Source organism: Anser anser (genome assembly GCF_964211835.1).
Source record: "Anser anser genome assembly, chromosome: 3".
Classification (NCBI taxonomy): Eukaryota; Metazoa; Chordata; class Aves; order Anseriformes; family Anatidae; genus Anser; species Anser anser.
In genome coordinates, this window is record NC_139722.1 from 85,574,053 (window position 1) to 85,592,595 (window position 18,543).

Below are 18,543 nucleotides of genomic sequence, written 5' to 3' on the forward strand. Positions count from 1 at the left end.
TCATTCTGCCTGGAGCATAAGTACCTCCCGATATGGGAGCATGTTTTAAAGCATTAGCTTCCAATGTTACCAAATGATAATATATTCTCTCTCTCCTCTGCTGGTGCTTTAAATCATTTAAAAACACTGGAACTGTTTTCCTGTTGCGTGTAGGTACTGAAACTTGTCCTGGCATTGGACCAAAGAAAGAAGATAAACAGCTGAGCTCTCGTCCTCCAGGTGAAAACAAAACTGAGAGACAGACCGAGACAGCAAGCCTTTCGGTAGCAGCAGGAAAGGACCACATGGAGGAGCAGCACTGCAGTGCTGAATCAACATTGGAGCCACACACCCAGTCCACAGGGACAGTGGGCAGGCCTTCTTCGGGCTGTTTATCATCAGGGGATGCCGGTAAAGATAACAGTGTGCAGCTGAGAGAAAGGCAGCTCTCTAAGGATGCAGAAAAAATAAAAGAGACAGCTGGGGAGCCTGGAGTGAAAATCTCTCCTGGGCCAATGGTAGATGCTGTGGTTTTAACAGATGCTGATTATATGCCTACTGATTCGGTTTCTACTGATAAAGATGTACAAGCTGATAAAAATCTTCTCAGATCAAAACATGTTGCTAGCTCTTCAGAAATTGCTAGTGGCCAGCTCGGAAATAGTGATTTAAACCAGCAACAGAAACAGCCCGATGATGATGACGAAAAATCTCCCCAGGACAGAACTGCATCGAACGTGTGCTCTGGAAGTCATAAAGTGTCTGAGCATGAGAGTACTGCCCTTTCACGAGTATGCAAGGAAATGCAGAGAGCAGCAGGACAGGAGGAGAAGGTAAAAAATGAAGAACAAGAAGATTTTCTTCTTAGACTTTTAAATGGTAACATAATAGACACTGAAGAATCGTTTGCAAGCTTAGCAAACCAAGAGGATTTTGAAACTGTTCCAGATATTTCACCTGAACGAGCATCTTACAACTCACTGGAAGCTTTATCACTAGATGACAGCTTTTCTTCTCTTGATGAACTTGCAAGAAGGATAGAGATTGCAGAGGTAAATACTGTGAATCCTATAAAAGCTTCCATGTTACCTTAGTTAAAATATTTTAGTCATTGCCAACTTCAAAGTGTGTTAAATACTTGTCTTTTTTTTTTAATCTGAAAAGAAATCTACATTTATTTACTTGTTTTAATTCAGAAAAAAGTTCTCTTTTATCTCTTTGTGTCCTTCTTGCAAAGTGCTGCTCTGTGCCTCTAAAAACTATATTGATTTTTACATATTAGTGTGAACTCACTTTTTTTTTCTACATGGGCTGACAATTCCTGTTAAATTATGATTTTATTGAAGAGATCTACATAATGCCAATGATGTATCATATGGTTTGTTTCTATTCACAGAATGAAATTTGATTTTCTTTCCTACTCCTTATATGTGAGAAGAGCTTCATACATAGTAAACTCTGTATATGCATGTATGGGCTTCTAATTTTGCCAAGCATAGGAAATTTTGTCATTGAACCAAAAGTAAGAAAAAACTTCTAAGCCTCAACCGTCCTTTCTTTTGCGCTTCTGATAGGTCACAACAAGGATGAGTGCTACCTAAGCTAAAATGCTCTTCAGAAATACAGAAGTTTTATTGCTTCAGGACTTGTTCACAAAGTGTATGATTACTTGTTTGCTTCATTTGTCTACTGGTTTTGGTGCATTTGCACCTGTGGGACCTTAAAAGCTTTTCCTTTAAATGTAAAAATGTGATTATTGTGAAGTGATGTGATTTCAGATGCTGGAAGGGGTGGACTTGTAAGATGGTATCGTGTTAGTTTGTCTCTATTTTTAATGCATTTAACGATACAGCATCTCTTAGCAAGAAAGTAACAGTACTTCTCTATAGATCAGAAGCTAATGCATGGAGACCAAGAACCCGCGATTGCTCAGGGACTGCAGCCAAGCAGGAAACTAAATACCAGAGATCCATGCTGATGTTGTTACATCTTTGGCAAAATCTCCATGCTGGAAACAGAGACCTAAACAGCTTTGTCTCCCTTCCAGCATCAGGCATCCCGATCACCCCTAAAACACCTTTTCTTTCTGTGGGATGTCAGGAAGCATACCACATCCTGTGACTGAGGGCCGTGTATACACAAAGCTGGTTTTACTTCAGCTTTTTTGGATCCAGCAGTGGCTGCAAATGAACGCTTCAGAACATGTGACATGTACATGTGGGAACCCACATACATGTTCATTATATGTTATCCAACTCTTGCACTAAATCCATTGGTTTATGTTCACTAGTTATAAAAAAGATTATTTTATTGACAGTCTGTGCTAAGACCATGTGGATGTATAACAAAAGAATAATTTAAATACCATCCCTCAGGATGAGATTTCTTTTGAGCCCAATGGAAGTTCAGCATTTTAAGCCACAGAAGAGAACTGTTCTGTTTCATGTAGAAAAATCCTGAATTAACCCTATAGCAGCTATTTTTAAATTGGTATGTTGTGCCATTTGCCTTTTAGAGGATTGGATAGGAAGCAGCATATTGATGCTGCTAGAAAAGTTATGCTTGTATTGATTGGCCCAGCAATTGATGACAGTGATGCTTTACAGAGAATCTAGTGTCATTTCTAGTTTGCTGTCCTGCTGCTAGGACTGCCAGTACTCTGATAGCAGAGAGGAGTCTCTGGAGAGGTAAAAAGTACCTTGAGCCTTTGCATAGCTTTTTTCCCTACCGTATAAGGCATAATGTTGGCTGGCACTGGTGGGAGTCTTCTCCAGTCTTTCTTAGCAAGAGGCCTGATCTGTGTGTGAGGCAAGGGGGATAAATCGGGGAGAAGCAAAGAAGGGTTCATTTCAACACTGATTAAAAGTCATGATACGCAGCCTCTGAGGTGTTTTACAATACCTGAAACCACTAGGTGCAGCAGGGTGAGTTACAATACAGGCACAGCAGCCTGTGTTGTTTGATTATACATTTATATTTTGTTACTCCAGTTAATCTCATCACCTGTCATTACCTTAGGGGTTGCATTTCAGAAGTGGTGAGCACCTACAGCTTCTCTGAAAGGCACCAGAGGGTTTGGGACCTTTGAGAAATTACCAGCATTTGCTTTAAGTGGCTTTGTTTTATTGTCAAAGTAAGATTCCACTGATGACAAGCAGACTGATCTTTGCATCCACCCATAACATTTCTTTGTTGTCTTCCTTTTCCACCTTTGAATTTCTGTTGTTCAGGCTGTGGCCATCTAATAGATTACAATGTTTTCGTACAACAGTTATGAAAGAAATACCTAAAAAATCCATTGGTAGCCACGTGTGTAACATCAACAAATCCTTACATGAAACGTACCACAGTGACAATTAAAAAATTAACTTGGCTGTGATAAAAACCTTTCCTGGAGCAAGTATTTACAAAATTAAAACAAATAAGTTAGAAGAGGGTAGAAGTGACAACTGTTTTGAAATAACCTAGGCACAAAAATCATATGATAGAGCAATGTAGGTGTAATATTAATTTATTGCAAATGGGGAATGGTAAGTGTTGTGTATGTATTTACAGGTAGGAAGGGATTTTTGGCCCCATATTGAGCAGTCACCTCACATAGTTCTCTAATTTAGATATTTTATGCCATTTGCTTTTCAGCTACCATTTACAATAATTAAAGAATGAAAATCTCCTACATTCTGACTCTGGCATTAAATTGCTACAAAAACTGGAAGAGTATTTTACATATCGGACTTACACTGCGTATTTCTTCACTAGGACAAACCATACACAGCAATGTGCAAATGACGGAAAATCACTGTCATTATATAGAAACTACATTCTTACAGCTAGCAAAGAGCTTTGGAGCACAGTCAGCAGCTGGGAGCAACAGATTTCACAAGTGTATAACCTCGTCTTAGATCTCTTTGCTGTCATTTCTGTGTGAATGAAATGACGTACCAGCAGTCAGATTGTAACTTCAGTAATGTAAGGTGCATTTTGCCATATGAAATACAGCTTTTTCTGCAAGATGATTAGGGAAATGAATAAAATCTTGATGCTTCTCTTAATGGCAAATTACCATTTGAAATTTCTTTCAGAAATGAAAAGTAGTGAGATTCCTTACCACAGCATAAAGTAGTAGTTTTTGGATGGCATTTTTTGTATGCTAAGACTTCAAAAAAACTACTGAGTACATACTGACTAGCAGCTGATTTGATTGCAGAAATGAAGTCTCCAGAAATGAAGTATGGAGACAGTGCCTTGCTGAGATTCCCTGTCCTCTTTTACAGCTTGGGTCCTGTAGGTTTGAGTTTGTGAGAATTACATTTCTGCATGAAATGCTTGCGTGGTGTCTGAGGAGCAGGAGGTATTTAGTTCTGTGTAATGGAGCCCCAACGCTTGATGGTAAGCACATTAACAGAAAAATGGTTAGAGCTTAGTTGTGGTATGAACACTGAATCTGATTAGTTAGCTCCTTTTCAAAGTCAAATTATTTATATATCTTATGTATCATTATATTCCTGCACCTAATGTATTTTATTAGCAAGGGGTTTGGTCTGCTTCTTATAGTTTAGGCCAGGGCTGTTTTGCCTTTTGTCAGTTTGTCATACGGCTATGCATGACTGCTTTAAGAGCCTGGTATTGCTAGAAATAAAATGTAGGCTTCTGCCAAGTCACTGAATAAGGAGTAAATCCCACAGAAGAATATACAAACAAAACTCCTCCTTGGGTAGCTCTTAGCATTTAGACCAAAATACTTCATAGAGTGAACTTTACTTCCTAGATCCCAAGTTTGCCGTGCCTCCAGTTTTGGGGGGTTTATTTACTTCTGCATGCTGTGACTGATTGCAAGAGGCAAGTGTAATCTCTTTTCTGTAAGAGTTCAAAGTGCAGGGCCTTACTTGTATAGTTTAGTGTGTCATATTTATAGAAGTATGTGTATCATAGTTGGAGAAGATAAGCATAATGTAGGAAGCTTTTTGAATAGTTTACCAGCAAATGCTGTTTTAAACAAGGAGAAGAGGCAGGGAGTTTAATTAGAGATTTATTTATTTATTTACTAGCTTATTTTATTAATATTGCTTATTATATTAAGCCTTATGCAAAAAAAAAGTTTAAAACTTTTCTGTGTGAAGCAGAATCACTTTCTGTTACTACTGGTAAAAAGAGAAGAGCTAAAATATTTGTCAGAGTTTGAGTAAATCAGTAGTCACTGCTGCTTTCCTTGCTGACTGCTGGTCGAAGTGCCACTATACACCTGCATTTCATTTGCAGTTTCTGGGCGGTTGTTACCAAAGGCCAGCAGAGCCGAGTAAGTTCAGTTACACAGAAAGTCCAACAGCATCTTTTGTTAATTATTTAGCTTAGAATTAAGAAAAGGTCCCGTGTTTCAGTAGTGTCCTTTATGTAGCTCTTTTATGTAACACAGAGCTGTTGGCTGTGCAGCCTGCTGCAGGCCTATGTTTTCCTCTTGTGGTTCAAGTCAAGCAAAGGCTTGACTTGTGGTTAGCTGTATTAACCACAGTTCCCTAGTTAGACTCCAATTTAAATAATGTTTTCTGCCTTGTTAAATTCCTCCTGCCTCAAACACTGGGATGGAATACTTCTAGTCTTGCATGGCCGTTAAGTCCCTGTCCTACCACTTTCCATGGCTATTTAATTAATGGGAGATGGATCTAATGTAATCCGCTTGTATATTGCTTTGAAAGCTTTCTAAAATAAAGGTGCAGAAAAAATATTGTGTTTACAGTTGTTTAAATTGAATGAGATTTTGTCTGTAGTGAGAGGGACACTATTCTTACATGAACATCTTAAGTTCAGTAATAACATACTAATGACTGAAAATAAAAATAAAATGTTGTGATGTGTGTTAGATAATTTTCAGCTGCAGTTGAGAACATGGTAGGAAAAAAGGTGTAAAAGTTGCTTTATGCAGAATTCCATATGCTTGTATTTGCGTTTGCATTTTAATAATAAACTGTACCCTGAGTAGGCTGCATAGTTCTGTAGGTGCTTTGCAGAGCAAAAGGAAAACCTTGATTCCAAGTCTTGTCACAGGCAGATGAAATATTCCAGGTATGGGTGCATGTCATGCAAAGAAGATATTCTGGTCAGAGAGCCTTAAAAATATGATCTATTGGCATTTTCTCTGCCAGGAGAATAATGTTAGCCATGCTGATTATATTGCAAAATCAAAAGACCTTGCTCACCCCTTTTAAGCAAAAGAAGGTGTTTAGAGTAGAGAAACTCGTGCTGCCTCAGTTAGGTCTTTTGCGTTTAGAAGTAATCCTGCAACAGTCGTGTATGCTGACAGCGAAAGTAAGCGAACCTCATTGTAGCAAGACTTCCCTGCGCACGCCTTTTACATAACTGTAATCATTGAAACACATTTCCAGGTAATCCTGTCAGGCATAGCCCTCAGCTTTTAAGCTTGGAGGAGACGGAGCTTGTGACACAGTCATTCAGATGGCAGGAGCCAACATCTCCCTCCCAGGAAGGTCTGCCACGTGCTGCTGTTAGGACAGGCTAACAGGGCCCTGCCTGCCCCAGGTGATGTTCCTGACACGCAGTCCCAGCCGCTTGAGCAGGCGTAGCCAGCAACAGCTCGCCTGCTGCGTGGGTGGCTCGGGACGATCCATTGATCCTCTTTACAAAAGCGATGCCGTACGTAGAAGCTTAAAATAATCCACTCTTTAAAAGGACATAATGTCATCTCGCCCTCCCAAATAAATGAGTCAAATTAATACACGCCTACACAATCCCCCTCCCTTGTCACAACATGGAAGCATAAGTATTTATTTTCTGGCTGGCCTGATAAATTTTCGTGGCAGCTCTGCAAGGCTAATTTAACATCACTAGTAGACACTTAACCCTGGTGCACTTGTCTGATGTGATGAGAAGTTTGCAGGCTGTTGTTGCCACTTGTTTTGTGCCTCCACATACCGACTTAAACAATTTCTTCCCACCACCTCCACACTTTCACTGCTTTATAAGTAATTCCTTGCCTTGTTTCGTTAAATAAACCATTCAAGCTCTTAAGTAGATAATCAAAAGGGAAAGTGAATATCAAAAGGGGAGTATGTCAATCTTATCCTCTCAGCTGTGTTTTGGGGAAAATTTTGTTATGGTGTCGACATATATCCACAATGGCCAGCCCTGTGAGTTGCTGAGGGTAAAAACTGAGGGGTATAAAATACTGCCAGAGTGGAGACATGCAAATTTAATTGCCACATTTACCGGTTGAAATGTTGCAAATGCCAAATGACATAGTTGGTGCCGTGCCTATTGGATTGTGCTCTCCATTGTCTGTGTGCAGTGCGCCATCTCTGATTATAGCATGCATTGATGCATTACATAAGCTTGTAGTATGAGCAAGTTTAGGACCGTAAGTTACAATGTCACTTGTTTTCTGGTTTTCTACAGCTCTTACAATTGCAATATAAATGAGCTTTTATGCGTGGTCTTCCAATTTAGTTAGGTCATGGGGTGGTTGACAGGCACTTGTCTGCAACTATGTTGTCTGGAAAGTAGTCTGTTTTTTCACTTAGTTTTTGTGAAAATTATAGGTATTTTCGGTCACGTCTCAGGTGAGCTGCAAAACCAGTTGCAAATGTGATGTTTTCTCATCTGTAGCACAAATTTATACAGATTATCTTTCAGTTTAACAAAGGTTATTGCTGATCTACAAGACAGGTTTTAGAAGGGGCTACTCAAATCTATGAAGAAATGGCTAAGACTTTTTCAGGTAAAGATGATCTCAAGATTAAAAAAAAAAAACAGCATGGTGACTACAGAACTAAGGAACAGGATTTGCTTGTGTTTGTGTTTCTTAGATAATACTTGTGTCAAACCTTAGTATCATCCATAGATTTTCTTCATTGCTTAAGCTGTTGTATTTGTAACAACTTCAAACAGCTAGAGTTCTTGTTAAAGTAATGAAAGAAAAATGCTAGCTGCTTTAAAGAGAAGAGAATTTAAAAGCTCACAAGCGGTGAGTCTTACACTTAGTTTCACTGTATGCTACCGTTAGCATGTAGATCGTTACACCTGTGAAATACCAGCATGTTCCTGAACCCCATGAGTTTGCTAAAGCACAGTCTGTCAGTGGGTTATCATATTTGGCATATGATCCTGGAAGCCAGGTGCAGGGTTTAATCAGGTGACTCTTCCTATCTACAGCTGCTTCACATATATACTGCTGCTCTGGCAATTTTAGCTTTGTTTTTGGTATAATACATCCAAGTAACGTATCCTACAAATACAGTCACATCCACTTCCAGTGTGTATAAATGAAGATGTACAATGTTCCTGCATCCTTCTCACCCAAGCACCACTTCATTGAAGATCTTTTCTTTTGTGTAATTGCATCTATGTTTGGCAGAAATTGAAGGTAAATGGTATAGTCGAATGTAATGTGTAAGGTGCTGGCACCTGTTCTGGGTACCTTTGTTTGTATTAATGTTGTCCCCTACTTTACTCTTTCAACTTCGAGTGTTTTCTCTCCTCTTTTCTGTGACTTCAGAAAACTGGTTGGTGCTTTTGAATGGTAGGATCTAAGTGCATGGTAAATTTGCCATAACAAACAAAAACGTTTTCTGATATGTAATTAGGAAAAATTGTTTTCTTGATGGAGATAATTTTACAAAGGTGGGTGTTCTGTGTTTTTTAACTGATGAAAATTTTGCTGGGGAAAATTGAAACTGTTGTGATCTGTTTAGGTAGTCAAACACCTATGCTAATTAGTCCCCATCCATTTGGCACAGCACCATCTCATGACAGCATTCTCACTTTTCCATTATGCATTCTGCTTCTCATATTTCTCCTACTTTCTTTTCTGTAGTCACTAGGAAATTACAAACTGCTGCTTGGTCTAACATCCTAACGTGGCTTTGTAGGAAGAAAAGTCTATACTATTGCAGTGAAGTCAAACGATACAGGAAAGGAAAGGAAAGTGACTTGTTGAACGTATCACTGTGCAAGTTGTTTGGGTGACCAACTTGTAGGGAAGGGTTTTTGAACTTCCACTTTATCCTGAGAGCTTATTACGGTGTGGAGCTGTCATCTATCCAGAAGCAAGAAGATTTCTTTTTCCCCTGGTGTTTTCTCTTTTTTTGTCCCCGCTCTAGCTTGTCGTCTCCCCTAGGCAACCAATCACAACACTGAAAAATTAATCTCGCAGTAAGTATTTTTATAGTCTTTGCAGGATTATGTCTTTGGAGAGGCAGCAGCAGTGTCACTGACCTCTTACTGTCCTTGATGATAGTGTTTTTGACTAGAACCCTTCTCACCACTGCCCCAACCCATGTGACTTAGTAATATGAGTTTAGAAAGGAGCTGATGCAGTGAATACTTAGTGTGATCCAAACTATGCATGTTAACTTTGATAGCGATTAAAGACACGAATTGTCATCTTACTCAGCTACTACACAGCAGAACGATGCTGAAGCTATCCTGCATGTTAAGAAATGGATGCATTCAATAAGGGGTTTTTGCAAGTGCTGTAATGTTTAAGAAATGTGGTGTGGAAACCATTTATCTCTTTATCTTATTTACTCCTTAAAGCTTTTGTTACATAGATCCCATGCTTGGATTTCTCACATTGTACCAATCACTGTCAAATGATTTTGATAATCTTTCCTGATAGATTGCCCCAGCAGAAGGATTGGTGTCCATACTGAAGAAAAGAGATGACAGGGAAGGAAAAGCAATTGCTCAAGTCCAGCAAAGGCAAACAAAGAGAAGAGTCCGATTCCAAGAAATGGATGACACTTTTGATCAAGGTATTTTAACGCTGTTAATTCACGGCATGCATGTGATGTTGATCTTTTTGTTCACAAGAGCAAAGTGGACATTGATTTTATGTAGTACCTTGGCTTTTTAAAACTTAGTCAAGTGAAAGTTGAAGGTGATTGATGAAAGCTTATTTTATAGCGGGTTTGGTTATCAAGAATACGGAAGAAAGGGTACAACAGATACATTTCTGTTTTAAACTCATTTGGAACAAAGTCACAGTTTTTTTCCTCTAGCTGAATGATTCGTGAGGGACATGTAATGTCCCTTCAGGAATGCTTAGTGCTTAGGGGTGGTAGGTGTAGGTTTTCTCCCTGAACCTAATCCATGTAGGTAAAGAGGAATGCAAAAAGAACAGGTCTTCTGTGTTTTGTCCACAGATAGCTTTCCAGCCTTTTCTATTAGACCATGGGATCGAAGAGCATTAGATTTTAATCCTGCTTTATAATTAAACATCTGGATGAATTTGCTAGCTAAATTTGCTAGAATTTGGCTAAATGCCTTGTCTTTTTGATGGGCTAACTAGCCTAACAAGAAATACAGTATATTATGTTGGTATCCTTTTCTTTAGCATAGTTTATTGTTGTTACTACAGAAGCCTTGAAATATCAGCTTCTGTAGAAATTCTGTCTTTAAACAGAACAGGCAGGTGAATGTCTGTGTTGTGTTTTTGTTTTTGTTTTTTCACATAGTCCAAAAACTCACTTTTCTTACTTTGAAGGAATTACAGCATCTCATCATTTTGTCCTTTGAGACTAGATATAACTTCTATTTGCCAAGATCATTTAAACCAACAAAAGAAACCCTAATGAATGTATAGTAATGAAGCAGCAATTTAACATTTTTTCTCCCCTTTGAAGTGGTAATTGTTGGGTAATGGTTATTGCTAGTGGCACAGGTAGACAGACTTGGCTCTTCTCGCTGTGACTACAGATTTCAGGAGAGGAAGTTTGTCTCTGTTTTCACCAGCCAGTACTGACTGTTCCTAGTATACCTCCCACTCTGAAACTAAGAGTAGTTAGGCATGCCCTGGAGGGGAGAGATTGAAAGTTATTCTGGAGTACTGAGGGTGAATATTGGTAATGCAGAATTTCCAAACATCCTAAGCCAGTGTAAGTTGTGTTTGAGGTGAAGGCTGTTTCTTTGGTTGGTAGAAGCCTTTCTTAGGCCTTTTGGTTCTGCTAAAATTAAATGGAGTGCAGATGCTTGATCAGTAATGGGAGGTTTCTTCTCTGGTATATTCAGACTTGCTTGGTAGGATGGTTGAGAACAAGAGTAGAAAAAGATCCGTCTTAGGCCTGATGTTTTCCAGAAATTGAAAACTGGCCACTGGATGTAATGGAAAGGTGTTTGATTTCACACACAAAACATTGTCTGCTTTTTGTGAAGTAAAATGGAACAAATAACTCCAAAGGAAAAAGACCCATGTATCAATATGTCTGTTTTTTTCTCTCTCCCACAAGACCTAGAGAAGAGTCTAAAAACTAAGAATGTGGGGACTCAAGAAATAGAGGTTTTCGTAAGCCTTTGGTTTCTATTGTTCCTCCAAATTAAGATTTATTAATTCTCCTCTCTGAGAGTTGTAATGGTCAGCCTCTCCTCTTAATGATTATCTGAAGTGAAAGCATATTGAGAACTGGGGGAAGGAGAGGGAAAAATAACACTAACTGCAGAATTAAACTGGTATGAATTACTACTAAAAAGTTATCCAGCAATATTGTCTTGTAGGTATTGCTATATAGAGAAAAAATACAAAAAGGAAAAAAAAATCAGGTAACATTGCTTAGCAGAAATCAACCAAGCAAGCAGTTAGAATCTTAAAATAACGTATCAAGTGAGTCCGTTAGTTGCTTAGTTGCCTCTTTTGCAGTGAACATCATGTTTTCTGTGTGGAAGGAGATTGCTAGGTAATTCGCACTATAATATATTGTGGGAATTTATGAGCTTGTTATTTTGGCATCCCCAGAATCTTTTAACATGCAAGAGTAAGATTTGTAGAAGGAAAAAGAATCAAAGCTTTATTAGTGGGCTGTGCTAATGCTTTGTGTTGTGATCAGCATTGTCTCATTGCCTTCCCTTTTTTGGGTCTGTCTGTTGCCTTGTCTAATTCTTGCATCTAAACTACTTGGAATAAGGACTAGCATTCTGATTTTAACTAATGCATTACTTATTCAGTGAGCTGCTTGCCCATGAGCAGAGTTTGTAGGTGCCATAGTAATACTAGTTCAATTTTTAGCAATGCAGTTAACACTTGAAACAACTTCTGAGGACAATTCTCTGTCAATTCAAATATGTAAATCAAGATGAGCTGCAGCTATTTTTCATGTATTTACATGTAACATACGTATATATATAAGCAGATACTCATTGCATTAGTTATGTTTGTCAATACCAGAAGTTGTAGCTTAATTCTTGAACCAAACACTCTTTTTTCCCCGTTATGTGACTCGTGTTGTACAGAAGGTCAGAGCAGGTAGCTGAAACAATCTGATTTGACCCATAAACATTGCCAATGTATGCGACTTCTTTTCTTGGGTGTAGCACGGTTGGTGCCCATACTGTGATTAAATTGTATGAAATGAATATTTATCATTCCTGGTTCACCAATGAACTTTTAAATTGTTGAAATATTAATTTTTTGTTTGTTATCTCTAACTCCAGGAATTCTCCTCTATTCACTGAACTCGGTTATTCAGTAAATATTGCACTGTCACTGTTGCCAATTCCTACAGCATTTTACTGAAATGCTATAATTTTAAATTTCAAAAATTATAAATACATACCTCTGTGCCTATAATATATGTATGTATATGTATGCTTATACATACATACACTTACACACACACACACCTTCAGGAATCTCATGAGTTTATATCATTGTAATCCTTTCTTACCTTTCTGCCAGTCTCTACCTCTTTTATTATTCTCAATATACTCATAAATTAGTGATATTTTAGTCCTAAAGTTTGATCAAGTGCCAAATAATTTTAAAGGTATCAAGATATTGAACATTTAGTATTGTTAATGTGGTGATCAGTTCCACAGAAGTATTTTGCAATCAGAGCTCTCTGAGATGACCCAAATGCTCTTTGCAGCCCTAAAAAAGTTGGAGTGAGAAAAGGCTATCTGGTGTAAGTGGCCTCTAATAGCTGAGGCACTCTAGTGCTCTTGAGTCATTTCAGACAGAACTCATGTTTTTCCTTTCTTTAATTTTTTGTGAAATGTTCCATACTCTGAGAGCCTGTAATACTTTACTGTTTTGCCATCATTTTAAGTAAAGCCATATTCTGTTCTGCAATACTGGCATAGTTTCATAATACTTCAGTACAGTCTGCTGGAGAAACTGAGCAGAATTTTAACGCTTCATGATGTTTCCCACATGCTGAAAAGAAAATCAATTTACTGCCCAAAAAGGAGCTTATTGCATCTTTTTCTTTAAATTATTTAGAAACGATTTATCTTTTAAATAACATTCCAGTATTTTCTGTTTGTTTGGTTGCGTGTTTTTTTTCCCAGGACTTAATGATTCATAAGGAAACTTGATTTTTATTACTATTACTTTAAATCAGATTAAAAAAAAAAAAAACTTGAATTTTTCCTGTTTCTCCTCCCAGATGTAGGGTGAAAGGAGTTCAGAAATGTTCTTAGAGCCCTTCAGTCTGACAGAAAATGCAGACGTTGTTCGTGTGAACAACTTACCAAGGATAAGTGAGGTTGTGAGGGTGTAGCAGCACATCTGTAGCCTCTTTATTGGAATAAACAGTCACGCAAAGAGTTACCACAGAATAATGGAGATGTAACTAACCCTTGACGATAGCCTACCCTGAAGTTTTTGTCTCTATCCTTATGGTCAAAATGTGAGAGTAAACACAAGCAGTTCACCATATCACAGTCAGTGGCAGTACAAATGAAGGAAGAATGTTTACATTTGTTCTGTTTTCAAAGCTGTAATTTAATTTCACATATTTCTGTGAAGGAACGCTTTGGTTCTGTGACATTTAAGTCTGTTAAACTTCCATGTGGACTGACTCCACAAGTGATACTATCAAGGACAGGGACCCAGGTTGCAGGAAAGGCACTGTATAATTATTTATGGTTTCCAAAAAGAATCTTAGGTTTTCTCACACATGTTCCTATTGCTTCGTATGGTTCTTTATACAACTTTTCTGCTCTTCTATTTGCAGATGAAGTAGCTGGTGGCTCCTGTATTTTGCTGATCCTGCTGTGCATAGCAACTGTTTTCCTTAGCATTGGAGGAACTGCACTGTACTGCAGCTTTGGTGACATGGAATCCCCGGTGTGTACAGATTTTGCAACCAACATGGATTTCTATTATACCCAGATATTGCAGCGTGTGGAAGAACTTAAACGCTGGATAGCCTTCTCCTAGTTGAAATGAGCAGAGACGGCAGATTGAGAGCTTACCACTGATCATTGGTAGAAAAAAAACTGTGATTTCAAGTTCTTGGTAACACTTGCCACCTGCAGGTGTATGTGATGATGTACTTACACTTTTACTTAGAAATTGAGCAAAATCCTAGTTTAGCATTCAGGTGGCAAAATGTTCACATCTTAAGCTGTAGCAGCGTGGTATGGGAGAATAAAAAGTCATTCTCTTCACCCTTTTAAGATTACACAAGCAGCTTTTCAATAACTTGAGCAAGTGAAGAAGAAAGAAGAAAATTAACTGTCTTCTTGTACTCTCTCGTTGCCACACCTTGTGTAAGCAATCTCTGGAAGCTTAGTTAAAGGGCAGCTTTGATTTACAGCTGTTTGTGCAAAGGTGTTGCCTCCAGCTATCATGCAATAAGTCTGTGTTTTATGAAAACATTATTTTTCTTCTACGTCTTACTATTTTTCTCCATTTTAATTCTCCTGGTGAGCCACGTAATAATTTGGGTGGAGTGAGAAGAGTGCAGCAGCATTCACAGAGCCCTCATTTGGTGAAAACAGGCTGACCCTGTATATTATAGCTTATGGTGAATATCATGAGTGGGATAAATCTGCTGGCAGATTTCACAAAACTTCCTGGAACTTTACTCCCGGTGTTGTGTGGGCTGTTCTAGAAGTAGAAGGATAAAAAAGAAATCATCGGTCTCACTAAACGCAGAAACAGGAGCAAGATGTTTAGTAAATTATTCATGTTACTGTAGAGTGGCTTTGGCCAGTTTTAAAGGACGTGGTAGTAGGTGTTGGGCTAACTGGGTTTTCTGTCCAGCTATGTCACTGACTTACGGTAATCACTTTGTGCCTCAGTTTCTCCTCCGTAAATGGGGAATAATGATCCTTGCCTTTGTCTGTGAATATTTATTGCAATTAGGGCTCGTGTCTGATTCTCCTGCAGCCCGCCGGAGCACACAGGATCACTGAACTGTGTGGCTGCAGCCTCTCTCACTGAGTGAGCACTTATGTACAGTGCGACTGGTCCAACAGAAGAAATTCAGAGGCTAGCTTGAGATCCGCAGTATGTTGGTAGTCCAGGGCACTCATTCCAGCAGAGAAAGCACATTTGCATCTATTTGCCCTCCAGATCTGAGACTCATATTGTAAAATCTGCTCTCTTTTTCTACCAGCTTTAAATCAGTAAAAGAGTCGTTTTAAATGGGTATTTCTACCACCTGGTGCTCAGCCCTTTCTGTGTGGTATGTGAGAGAAACACTGACGTGACGGCAAAGGTCAGAATTAGTGACACAGGCCTTTGGCCCACGCTATGGTCAAAATGTGGCAGCTGTTTTCGCGCAGAGCACGATGCTGATGGTGGTGTGTGAAATGAGTCCTTCACACCTCAGGAAACAGCAGTTTTGAGGGGTCTGCTTCGCTCAGCTCCGCTCCCATCTCCAGCTTATTAATGTTGTATGATGCAGTTCCTTCAGGTTTAGGATGTTATTTTGTAAACTACTACAAAGTGAAATCTTCAAGATATCGCTCAGAGTTATAACATTAAACCATCATGCTTTCTGCCATTTGCAAGCCGATGTCCCTCTAGTGAGCTTGATTGTTCCTAACGCACTGTTATACTTAACAGGTTTTTAAAGTGAAAGTTAAAATCATGTTTTTTCTAGAAAAAACTGCATGTATGATTTCTTTTTCGGTTTTCACTGCTGAGGCTTGATTTATCTATAGCTTAGGAAGCCTCATGTGCAGCTCTATATTAAAGTAGCAAATTTAAAATACCCAAATTAAGGAAAACTTTTGCTTTCACAATGAAACTTATGAATGGTAGTTTGGCATATTTTTTGTTGGTTGTTCTCAGAGCATTATAAAGCTGGACTAATCTAAGGGAGAAAGGGAGAGATGCTTTTGTATTTTAAAGTGTTACTGGCTGGTTCAGTGTATTATTTTAATTTCCGGTTTATGTATTTATTTAGTTTTTATTTTAAAGAAAAACTTAATTTTCTTCTTTTTTTGGTAATTTACTCAGAGTAATTAAAAAGCATGCATTTGGTTAAAATATGTATTTATAGTGATTGTGTAGTTAAAATATATTTTGCATTTCTGTAACTTTGCATTGAGTGTTTCAGGATATTAAGTTTGTTCCTAAAAGACAACTGTTGATTTCAGCTTAAAAATCTGTTTAAGTTTTTGTGCACTTCATCACCAAAAAGATCAAGAGGTATATATAGAACTATTTATTCAAAAATATATGAGATATGAAGATCGAAGATCTTCTACGTTTGTTTAATTAGAACTATTTTAAAATAATTATTTTATTTAAAACTGTAAATCTATTTAAAGTCAAAGCATTTTTTAATAAGCGGTTCAATTTAAAATCCACGGTCCAAATCCTGGTATGGCAGCTTTGTGTTATATTCCCAGTGCAAAGATTCGCTAACATCAGCAGAACTGCCTACAAGAAGACCATGAAGGGGTAGCACGCCACTTTACAACATGCATCTGAGAAAAAATGAGTTCCCAGATGTTCTGTGTAGCTCAGCTACCTTACACTGGTGCTGTAACGTGGAGCATCTCTCCCGCCTTCCTGGCCTATGCCGAGGTACCGCTCCTGCAAGGTGTCTTGGGATTTGAGGGAGCAGAAGGAGAACATTCGCACAGGCTGCCCAGCTCCTCGTCTGAGCTCTTCACTCCTCAGTTGCAGTTGAGGACTTGAGTCTGGATCTAATTTCTGTTGGCATTCCTTTATAAGAAGCGGATAGTACTAACTCTTGCTTCGCCTGACAATTCTGCTGGTACACGCAGTTTGGATGGTCTGTACTACGTTATCAGACTTGCAGCTACCAACGTAAAAGATGTGCTTGCTTTGAACACCAAAGAGTGTGCGGTTTGGCTTCGCGTTGGCATTCCCATGTGTTCTGTTCCCTCTTGATTGCTAGTGACATTGCTTCCACCTGGATGGCCTGAGGGGTGAGGATCTTAGGGAAATCCAAGCTGAAAGTCGATCTGAACAGTTATCCTCATCTGAGGATTTTGTGGTAGAATAGTGCTGAACAGCAGCTAAGACTGAAGTAGGAAGCAAGGAGAGGAAAAAGGCTTTTTCTCCCCTCTGTGCATCTGTAAAGCCCTTTGTGTGTAAGTTTTCATTTACTCTCTTGCCTTCCCTGCCACTGTCTGTACGGTTGTTCTGCTTGGCAGTAGAAGAAACATTGTGCCAGTGTAAAAATGTTTGTAGCCAGTAGGAAGATTCAGGGAATGGTTCGGTACTTGGCAGTAGTTAAAACTAATTTCTTGAAGGATGACTGGGATGTCAGGGTGGTAGTTCACCTTCAAAGATGGAAGTTGTGGGCACTTCATCACCTGCCGCACTCTACCAGAAACCCCACCTTCCAGTTTATTCAGTGTGTCATTATTTTTAGAAAGGTTCTCGTGATAGAGCAAAACAAAGAAAACTCTTTGTGCCCATTCAGCATAAGCTGCCAAAAAGAGCTTTCTGGTGACATAATGAGCATCCTCACCCCAAATAACATGAAGCACACCAAGAAAAGCACTATGCCGCAGCATAGCCACGCTGTACCACAGGCTCGTTTTCAAGCAGTGTCAGTAAGGAAGCGTTTTCACAGCCCAGATGTGCCAGGAGAAGCTTGTAATCTAGACACAGCCCGTGTTTTAAGATTTGTCCAGTATCTTTGCTCTCATGCTTGGAAAATGCATAGCACTGGTCTCACACAGCGGGAAGTAGCCTAACCAAAGGGAAGACTCTTGTTAGAGTTCTCTGGGAGGAAAGGGCAAGCTTGAAATATCAAATGAGCAGAGTAGATTGGAAGTCCAAGTTCTTGTGTGATTGGGCACTATTCCACTCAATAACCAAAGGGGATGCTACCCTCCCAGGAAAATATCTTTGCCTACTTTGTACCATAATGTAAAACCAAGACCATCTGAAAGGACTAATAACCATTTGTAACAAATTTAACTTTAGCTACTTTTAGCAAAAGGAGTAAATAATTGTTTGAAACCATCACCCAAGCTTGTAATTTAAATACTGTAGCAAAAAAAAATAAAAAATATCCCAAAGAAAATATATGAACCTTTTTGGGTACTGTTATTTTTAAATATATGAAAACACTGAGATGATGTTATGTGAAATTCAAGTAGTATCACCAGCAGTATCACCAAGGAGAATTTTATGATCAAACCCAAACCAGAAGGGTAAATGAGGATAAAATGCATAAGGTTTGGTTTGGGTTTGGGTGAAATGTAGGTTTTGTGGGTTTGTTGGTTGGTTTGTCTTTGTTTTAATAGCTAAATGAAAACCCAGCCTCTTCACAGAGCATGGTTTCTCTAGACAGCTGCGTTTAAAGTACTGAATTGTTACCTTACTTCTTTGCTCCAAAAGAA

General features: G+C 38.7%; 1 protein-coding gene across 3 annotated transcripts in view; it reads left to right on the top strand.

Moving 5' to 3' along the window:
• The window catches only part of CNST (consortin, connexin sorting protein), a 55,085-nt gene extending 36,859 nt beyond the window's left edge, over nt 1-18,226 (top strand). For 2 of the 3 annotated variants that reach the window (XM_083830357.1, XM_083830356.1), the window contains 3 exons: nt 154-1,031; nt 9,608-9,743; nt 13,938-18,226. In XM_083830357.1, the coding sequence (XP_083686483.1) occupies nt 154-1,031; nt 9,608-9,743; nt 13,938-14,143 (1,220 nt within the window). In that variant the 3' untranslated portion in view covers nt 14,144-18,226. Of the gene's footprint in view, nt 1-153; nt 1,032-1,375; nt 7,709-9,607; nt 9,744-13,937 lie in introns of those variants that run through there. The other variant, XR_014582086.1, reaches the window with a different exon arrangement.
• Nucleotides 18,227-18,543: the final 317 nt, after the last annotated feature.